This window comes from Pteropus alecto, unplaced genomic scaffold (assembly GCF_000325575.1).
Source record: "Pteropus alecto unplaced genomic scaffold, ASM32557v1 scaffold127, whole genome shotgun sequence".
Classification (NCBI taxonomy): Eukaryota; Metazoa; Chordata; class Mammalia; order Chiroptera; family Pteropodidae; genus Pteropus; species Pteropus alecto.
In genome coordinates, this window is record NW_006440646.1 from 309357 (window position 1) to 319362 (window position 10006).

The window sequence follows — 10006 nt, forward strand, 5'->3', positions numbered from 1 at the left end:
CAAGTCTTTGGGGTAAATACCGTAGAGGGATTGCTGGATCACATGGTAGATCAATTCTTAGTTTTTTGAGGAACCTCCATACTGTTTTCCATAGTGACTTTACATGAATTTTTGAGAGCTGACATACCAAAATATGAAAAAGGTAGATTTTCTTTTTTCCCTCTAAAGATATTGACAGGTGATCAGAAATATACAAGCCAGTTAGCCCACAGTTTTAAAGCTTTATCTGCTAGCATTTGGAGGCAATCGCTTGGGTATCATTTTGACTACAGCTTTCTCATAGTTTTTCGTTTTTGTTTTTTAAAGCTCTAACAAAGCCAAATGATCTCTTTCTAGGAATGCAAGAAACAACACCAGGAGGTCATATCAGTTTACAGGATGCATCTTCTATATGCCGTGCAGGTATGGTCACACCCTGCACAGGACCTGGGTATCCTAAAGAAATACTGTAGCGGATGTCGCCCAAACTCCCATCATTAAACCACTAGAACCAATGAGAATTTGAGGAGAATCCTTTACATTGGAAAGCTTTAAAATGTCTTTTGCTTTGCTTTGGATTTTGCTTTGCTTTGCTATTTACTGAGAGCACCTCATCATTTGTTGAGAAATGAAGGGGGATGTGGCTATTGTCCCCCATCAGAAACAGGAGCCCAGGCTTTCTTTTCTAAGCATGTGGATATTCTCAGAGCCATCAGTGCTATGTCACCCCTGTTGGTGGTTTGGCTAGCTAGGCTCACATTTGCAACCAAGACCCCAGAAACCCTTTGTTGGGGGTAGACCCAGCCTCATTATTCCCCAGAGGGAAAAGCAGAGCCCTCTCTTTGACTCAGTTCTTCGTAGAAATGTAGCAGTCTATAGGGCTAACATTCCTTTGGAAGATCGTGGGGAAAGCCAATGGCTTCATCCCAGCCAGCCATCTCATTCCCTCGGGGAGACAGTGCCAGGACTGAACTTAGGTTCTAACGAGTGTGTTTTGTTTGAATTTCCTAGGGCCAAATGGATGAAGATGTTCAGAAAGTACTGAAGCAAATCCTTTCCATGTGTAAAAACCAGTCCCAGAAGAAGTAGAATGGATTCCTTGGCAAGACACTGCCCTTTGTTGTCCATCGTTGTGTTAGATCTGGAGTCGTTGGCAACCACTGCCATTGTTCTCGTCACGGTATGCAGCACGACCTAGCATAGCTTCTTCCCCTTCCAAAGGCTTCTTTCTGAGGACTGGTCCCAGAAGAAGACTGTCTTCTTCAGAACTGCTTAGAGACTTTAAAGCAGCAGAGGTGATCAATGCTGTCATCCCTTCAGATTCCAGAGCTGGGATCAGCCGTGCCCAGGAGTCTGGCTCTGGTGCTAGTGGGTGGGTACCCTCCTCAGTACCTGGCCAGCTGTGTGGCCTCGTCATCACTGACTGATATGTTGACACCTCCGTGTAGTAAATGCTCTTTGGTTCCTACACTCTGGCTGTGCCGTTCAGCACAGGAGGCCTCTTTTTGCCTTTTGGTTTCCAATCCCAAAACATGATTTGACTTCTGACCAAATTGGTACGGCACTAGTTATGCGGTGCATGCTTAAGGCCCTTTATCATGGTATCCTGTGGATTCGGAACTCTAATTCCATCTTTTTTCCCCATCTGCCTTAAATATCTCATCACCCTGCTTGTCAGTCTTCATTTGATGAGCATTATGAACTAAAATATGAAGCTTAAAAGCAAAAGCAAATTGTCCTTAAAAGTTTTTAAGTAAATCATCGACGTATTGCAAATTTTCTATGCAAACTTGCCTCCCGCTATCATCTACGAAGCTCAGGAAATCCAAACATTTGTGTTTCAACAAGGGACAGTAAACTGCATGTTTACAGCCAAAAGAAATGCCTCATAGTTCTTAACCTCAATTTTTTAAAAGTGTTTTTTTTTTCTACAATATTTTTATTGGCTCTTAAAGATGTTTTCATATCTAAACTCTTACATAAGTGAAATTCACATTAGACTATTTTAACAGAATATTTTAGGTAACCATGCTTAAGATTTTTTAAAAATATAACTTTTTCCTCAAAGTTTCCAGCTATAGCAAAAGGTAGTTATATATTCCAAACTCAGTATGAGCTGCCACCAGTACCCCTAGAATTCTGCCATTGTGTCCTCAGAAGTGAGCACATTTCTTAATGTAGTAAATATTCTTTTTTATCCATTGAATCATTTTGAGTGCCCTGGCTCTCTACCAGTTCTCATAGTAAATTATCTCTGGAAGGACTGTTAATACCAACCATTTTTCAAACTAAAAATTTGGAACCAAAAAATCCTGATATGGTAAATATTATGGTGCATAGCAAAGGTCTTGGGGGAAAATATTTCTATTCACTTTCTTTTAGGTTAAAAATGGTTCTGACTTGCTTGCAGCTTCCCTTGCAGCATTGATCTTACTGAGGGATGTAAACAGAATACAGAAATCTCTAAGGTATATAATTGAGTATCAGCCTGCTCTGACAGGGCCCATGTACCACAGGGCTGCCTGGGCTCAGAGGGTGCTTGGCTGTATTGGATGATGTGTTCATCTGTATTGGATGAGGACCAGGGACAGCAAAGCAAAAATGGCTCTCAAGCTTGGTGTTACTTTTCTTAAGCTGTTTATAGTTAAGTAATTTTGAAAATGCTCCAAAGAAATGTGAAAGGACTTTTTGTCACAGCACTTAAGAAAATACAAAACAACCCCTTCCTGCCCCCACACAGAAATGCTGCAGAGTATAAAACTTGAGAAATTTTGTAGGATGCTTGACAAATTGTAGCCTTTTATCTTGTTTCAGGATGCATATTTATTATAAGTACTCCGGTTAAATATTGAAAAGTTATATGCTGTAGTTTAGCATTTTGCCTTTGTAATTTACAGAAGGTATGGCAAAAAAAATAAACTTTTGTTTCATTTTGCATCACTGTTGTTGATTTTTTGGTGCCACTCCCAACCCTTAGTTCAACTTCCCCCAGGCAACAGCTATTAAGTTTCTTGGGTGACCTCAAATAGCCTGTGCCTATGTATTTTACTCTCCCCTTTAAATATAGAAGCATATTTTATATACTCTTCTGGACCATACTTTTCCGCTTAAAATATCTTAGAGATTGTTCTCTGTCAGCATACACATCTCATTATTTTTAAGTGTTACGTAATATTTCATAGTATGATTGTGCTATATTTTACTTAATTAGTTCCTCATCAATAGGCATTTAATCTGTGTCTAGTATTTTACAGCCCTAACAATGATGTGATGACTGTCCCATCTGTAAATGTCTTTATACATATATGTGAGGATTGTTTGGATAATTTTCAAATTTCCCATTCTCACACTAGCTTCCATCATGTGATACAAAAATGCAGAGAAAAAAGTAGAATATTGTAGGCATCATTACGGTGAGAAAGAAAGGCCTTTTCACATTGGTCGAGAGTCATCAATTTGTTTTTCTTACATAAACCTGAGACAGACTCTAAAGCTCTTAATAATTAAATCCACCCACCTTAAGATAAACACATGATATGCCGTGTGGGGAAAATGCTCCCAGAACATGTTGAAGCACAACCTTTTGCAGTGGGGCACAACCGTGGAATGTTGGGTGCTGACAGCAGCAAAAACTATTCATCAGAGATGGGGGTGATGCTTTTTGAGCAAAGTTAACAGGCAGACTGCAGGAAAAAGAGTGAGCTGGAAAAAACAATAGACCCAGGCATTTGCAGAGTAGCAGTTTCTGTTCACCAGCTCAGGGCTGAGAACTGTCAAGCATTATGGGAGTGGATAGTATATTTGTGAAACAAGGGATAAGAGCCCCACCATGATGGGTGCCATAACTGGGCCATAGGAGCTGGTTGAAAGAGCAATCAATGTGGGTTCCAGCAGATGGAAATGCTCCTTGGAGGTGTATATCTCCAAGAAATGGAGATGAGTGAAAGAGAAGAAAAGAGATATTTATGCTCATTTATTATAAATCAGACCCTAAAATGGGAATACCTGTGACTGGATGTACTTGATTATAAATGGAGAATGTGTTGGAAGGAGAAAGGAGCAGAACACAGCCAAATAATGTAAGATTTTAACAGCCAGGAGAAGAGACGGGTAGTAAGGGCTCCCTATGTGTCACCTCCAGATGTTTTTAAACCAATGCATTTAAGTCAGGTTAAACACTCTGGTAGGCAGAATACCAGAACCCCAAGGTCCATGTCCTAATTCCGAGAATCTGTGAATGATTCATGTTATATAGCAAAGGGGAATTAAGTTTGCAGATAGAATCAAGGTTCTTAATCAGTTGGCCTTAAAATAAGATTACTCTGGGTTATGCAGCAGGCCTGATGTAATCATTCCAAAGGGTGTTTCGAAGTGGAAGGAGTCAGTTTTTAAAATGATACACTGCAGGTTCTTAAGATAGGAGAGGAGGCCATGAACCAAGGAATGCAGGTGGAGTGTAGAAGCTGGTAAAGGCAAGAAAACACAGTTCTCCTTTGATTCTCTACAAAGAACTGGCCTCGCTGACACCTTATCTCTAGCCCAGTGACAGCCATTGCAGACTTTCCATCTCCAGAACCATGAGATAATAAACTTGTGTTGTTTTAAGCCACTAAGTTCGTGTTGACTTATTAAAGCAGCAGTAGAAAACTGATATACACACTAAGAGGCTAGCATCTCTGCTAAGGGAGATTAAACGTTACCGAACACTGATAGTAAGCCAGGCGCTGTGCTGAATGCTAAAGGCTCAATGGTGAACACAACGCTCGTGCTCACGAGGCACTCACAGATGATCAAACAGGGCCTGCCACCTAAGAGGCATTTCGGTATTCACTGGGAGGGTGGATGGGTATTTAGATGGATGGATTGCCTCAAGGCCCTGTATGCCTTGCTCTTCTGCATACCTGATGCCCTGCTGACCTATTCTCCTGTCTCCTCATTCTTAATTGCCCTTTTGCTGTTCCTTGAATCCATTAAACTGCTCCTGCCTTAGGGCCTTTGCACTTGCTGTTGACGATGCTCTTCTAGACATTTACATGAATTGCTCCCTTATTTCTCTGAGGTCTCTGTGTTCAATGCCACCCTATCAGAGAGGCTTTCCTTAACTACACCATGTGAGCTAGCACCCCCCTCCCACCACCCCATATCACTTTCTATATTCTTATCTGGCTTTATATTTATCCATATAATTTGTTACTTAATGTAAGGTGGTTCACTCGACTGAGGGGGAGAGAGAGAGCCCTAAAATCCAGCTTACCCCTGTTCCCAAAACTGTATCCCTTAGTAGGGGCCTAAGTCTGACTGAAGGAAGAGGCTTTTTCCTAATTCACATAAGCTGCTGCCTATTCCCTAAAGCATGTGCCTTTTTCTAACTTGCAGATATGTTTTGTATTAGCCCCATGTTTTTCTTCATCTAGTAGAATAAAAGCTCCAGGAGAACAGAATCTTAGTCTATTTGCTCACTATTGCTTCCCGTATGTTTAGAACAGTATCAGGCCCATAGTAGGTATTCAATAGGTATTTGCGGGTAGATGAACAGATGCATGGGGTGTGAGAAACTCACAAGTAAGCAGAGTGCCAATATAGTTGTGAATGTCATGAGATTGTGGAGAGGATACTGTGGGAGCTCAGAAATAAAGCATCTAGCTGTGGGAGGAAGTCGTTAAGATATGCCCACCAGTGTGACCCTTGAGCTGGACTTGGGCAATCGGAGGCTCCTCACCCCGTACTTGGTGCTTTGGAATGTGTGCTCCGCTTGCCTTCCCTGCTCCCAGAAGCTGCTCCAAGGATACAGCCTTGAGATAGAAATGTGGTGATAAGACTATCTGAACTGGGTAAGTGACTAAACCCTGTTAAGGCCTCCTGTGTGTGTTACTGAAACCAGGTAAGACCTCTACATAAACTTTCAACATTTGGTGCGTGGGTGTAGAAATCTACTCATCTCGCAGTTGCCCAAAACAAGCCTCAAAAGTTCCCTTGCTTATTAAATGTGCCACCTACCAACCTGGAGTGGTCTGCCTTTTTCTGTGGTCTCTCCTACCCTCCAAGTATGGGGTCAGTTTCAGATTACACCCAGGAAACCTCAAAAGGAGGTTGCGACCCAACACAAAACGTGTCTTGAGAGGCTAGAAATTGTTTTAAGAAATAACACAGCCTTAAGAGAAAGTTTATTGGGATTTTCATATTTGCTTTGGGTTTGGAAGAGTCTGGAAGTAACCCCCACGCATACTTCCTCTGTGATTTCCACAACAGCAATGTCTGCCTCTTCTTCAGGATTAAGGGAGGGAGTAAGTGAACATGCTACAAAAACGCTGTCTACCCAGATTGCTAGCATTCTGTTCCAGAGTCGGTGAATATACTTAAAGCACATTTACTATAACTAAGGTTTACATTTGGGGACAGGGTGAAGATGGCAAGGAAAGAAACAATATCACAGAGGTTTGACACTCCAGGAGTCTTTGAAGTTCTTTTAATTTGCTTTCTAATTTTTACATATGAGGACAACATACTTCTGGTCAGAGCTAATTAAATGGAAGTGGAATCAGAACATCGCTTTAGGACTGGGAATTCCATGCCTGTCTTGGTACCACACTTCCCTTCACAGTGACAGGCAAAGCAAGTGTTCAGGAAAGAGAAGCTCCATTTAATACACTTAGAAACAGCCTCATAGCCATTTCTCAGAATGATAGAACATTAAAACTGTTCAATTTGATGAAGATCAACTGAACAAGGGGTTAGGGAAATAAGTGTTAGAGAATGGAAAACTATTCTTCCCTTTTTGTCACCATATGTGTAAATTATTGTTCACAGTGTCACAAAAATCTACAGTTTACCCTCACAGAATCTTGGACCTGGGGAAGGTTTTAGCATGCAAGTGGTACAAATACTGTCATTTTACAGGCAAGAAAATTGGGACCCATGGGCTGGAACTTGCCCCAGGCAACCGAGTCAAACCAGAACATTGTTCCATGCTGAGAATTCTCTTTGGAAACAGAGAATAAAGGGCGTGGGCCCTTTCTAAAATTTTGGCTCAGGAACTTGAGGGTACAGATTTAAACTTTAATAGGCCATTCGAGTTTTACTTAAAATATATTTAAGCAACTCATTGAAATAGCTCCTCCAACCTAACTACGAAAAGGCTAGATATCTTGGCAGTCTCGGATCAATAGCAATTAAACTTCAACCTTAGAGCTGTAAAGAACAAACACCAAATGTAAACATAACCTTTCAAGTTCCTAGTAAATATTTTCCTTCTTTCTCATCAGAGCCTGCTCTTTTTTGAAAATGGGTGATACATACCAGCCCCAACTTCACTTGTCATGTGCCCCTACCCCAATTCATGGTAGTGTTCAGGATAACACCCTTAAACACTAGGCTGATGGAGCCGGCGCTGTTCGTTTGAGTATTGACTAGAATTACCCCTGCACCTGTTAGATCTGAGTTATTGTTACCACTGGGTGTGTTTAGGGCCAGTGAAGAGGGATTGTGTAAGAACCCACGGCTGCATAACTTGTGGCTATGTGGTGTTTGCCCAGTGTGACCTCTCCCCTCTAAAATAGTTCCTGAACCATTAGCAGAACTAGTGGTTGGTCCATTTTTTTAAGTTATTAACTTCTTACATTCCCCTTTCCTAACTATGCATAGCTCAAACTTTACCGGGAGAGGCAACTCAGACGGTGCCAACATTGTCAACAGTCTGGGCATTTCCTCCCGGGTCCGGAGAGCCAGAATGCCCGGGAGAACTTTGCGGAGGGGGTGCACGGTGCGCAGAGGGGCGCGCGGGCGCCGCAGGATGTCGCAGGACACAGTCCAACAGGTCGCAGCTTTAAATAGAGTCGTGGAGTCCGGCGCTCCTTTCCATCCTTAGGTGGATTTACCTCCGCTTCCTGCGTCTTATCTGAGAAGTAAAATCCCTTTGAGAAAAAGAATAGTAGACGACTCAGGCGCAGCAGAAAGAAATTGGGAGCCAAGCCTGAGTTCGCGTGCTTCCTGCTTGCGAGGACCGGAGAGCCGAGGGTGCGCTGGGCCGGCGCCGCCTGAGATTCTACGGGTCCGAAAGTACCCCGCGTCGCCATGGCTACAGGCGCCGACGCTTCTGGCTCAGCTCTCAGCGTTCCGTCTCCATGGCAACCTCTTTGTCTCCTAAGCCGGAACATCTGTGGCCGGCGGGAGGGGCAGGCGTCGTAGAGCGTCTCCTTCCGCAAAGCGCCCTTGAACGAGGTCCGCCCAAACCTGGACGCTGACGTCGCGGCAGCAAGCCGAGCTGCCAGGCCCAGGGAGCTAGGAGGCCGGTTCGGGGGCGTGGCTTCCTCCGCCCTCCGCCAGGCACTCAGCGCCACGCTCGCCAGGTTACCCCCGCACCCGCCAGAGTCTTCTGCCTGGAGTCTCTGCGGCGGTACCCGCAGGAAAGGAGGCTTGGGGGACCACGGAGTATGCTCGGGATATGGCGTAAGGGTTTTCAAAGTAACGGCAAAGCAATTGAGGAAAAGAAGGAAGCGACTTGCCCTTGAGAGAGGGACCAAAGTTTGATGTTATAATTCGGAGTCACGTGGAACCTCATCAGTACAGAATTTAGGAGTTTGAGAAGTCAAAACCCCTCTCCCTGGCCATAGTTTTGAAAGTAGAGATTAGCAAGAGAAATTATTGAATCTTCCCTTATGGTTTTTGGATTGTGGGTATTGTGAAGCCTGAGTCAGAATTATTCAAGGCTCAGGTGGGAGTGAGTGACATGCCCCGTGAAATGAACGGCTTGGTGGGTGTTAACGTTCAATAAATAACTGTGCATTCGAGTTGAATTTGATTTAAGCGGTAGGGATAACCACAAGAGTTGAATTTCAAAAATAATTATAAATCAAATATTTTGTCATGAGTTCCAGCCATTTTGGCCATTAGATGGCAACCCAAATAGACACATGTTTTAGCTCCTTAACTAGGATTTCCTATTAAACAGTGGGATGGCCCTACGGACGTGGAGAATTAACCAATACACAGGCCATGTTTCCTTTAGTACCAAGAGCTGGTTGCTTTGATTGGATCCATCTTGCTCTCATACCTGCAAAACCAATATCTGACTTGAATAGGAGACCATAGTTTTGATGATTCAGGAGCTGTAAAGGTGCTGACTTTAAAAGAGGTAAAAAGGGGGTAAGGATTTTGGAAGTAATGGGTAGGTATCAGGAAAGAAATTTAATTTAGAGATTTAATTTGACAAATGTTTTCCATTTCTGCTTTCTAGGGGTCTCCACACAGGAGTATGCGTAGTCTACTTGTGGATTTAGTGTGGGTTATATAAATGGGCAGTTTCGGTTGAATGTTAATAATATTGAACAGAGGGAAAATAGAACAGGTTTCTAAGCCTTTTCTTCCAAAGCTGACTTCACATGTGATTGTTGGTAGGAAGAAGACACCAGCTAGTCCCATCCGAATCCCTACTGTCAGTAGTGATATTGACTGGGACTACTGCTTCCTTGAGTAAGTACCAAAGAACCTGACATCACACTCACTGGCTTGAGACACTGGGATCTCCCACTTAAGGCAAACCCTCTTTGCCAGAAAGTCTCTGGATAGGTTATTTAGAACAGAACGCTGGGTGGATATTAACATGTCATTTTTCAAACCTGGTGTAAAAGATTGCACTTAATTATTTTCCTTTCTGATTTTTTTTTTTTTTTTTTTTTTTTTTTAGTGAACAGTTATTTAATCAGTGGAAAATGAAGATAAATTTTATTTTTAAAACTATGCAGTGGTTGAACCTTTAAAAGCTATTGTGAATACAAAGATGATTCCTTTAGGGGGGTTTAATTATAATTAATTAAAATTTTTGTTGTTGCTCTTAAGATCTCAGAATTCTATTCTGGATCACCAGCAATAGCTTTTTCTGGCAATTTTAGGATATGGTTATCTCTTTTATTGTGTAAGATTAACTCTTTTGATTTTTATCTTTACCATTTCAACTACTCATTCATACTTATTTCCAAAATTGAAGTCAGAGGTTTATGTTGCGTGTGTGTGTGTGTGTGTGTGTGTGTGT

At 42.4% G+C, this 10006-nt stretch overlaps 2 protein-coding genes across 4 annotated transcripts in view; both read left to right on the forward strand.

Moving 5' to 3' along the window:
• The window catches only part of RAI14 (retinoic acid induced 14), a 129101-nt gene extending 126185 nt beyond the window's left edge, over positions 1 to 2916 (forward strand). For all 3 annotated transcript variants that reach the window (XM_025050960.1, XM_015593962.2, XM_015593964.2), the window contains 2 exons: positions 337 to 402; positions 991 to 2916. In XM_025050960.1, coding sequence (XP_024906728.1) covers positions 337 to 402; positions 991 to 1068 — 144 coding nt within the window. In that variant the 3' untranslated portion in view covers positions 1069 to 2916. The remainder of the gene's footprint in view (positions 1 to 336; positions 403 to 990) is intronic.
• A 1792-nt stretch (positions 2917 to 4708) lies between these two features.
• Positions 4709 to 10006, forward strand: part of TTC23L (tetratricopeptide repeat domain 23 like) — a 56632-nt gene continuing 51334 nt past the window's right edge. The window contains exons 1-2 of the mRNA XM_025050961.1: positions 4709 to 8424; positions 9373 to 9447. Coding sequence (XP_024906729.1) covers positions 8420 to 8424; positions 9373 to 9447 — 80 coding nt within the window. The 5' untranslated portion in view covers positions 4709 to 8419. The remainder of the gene's footprint in view (positions 8425 to 9372; positions 9448 to 10006) is intronic.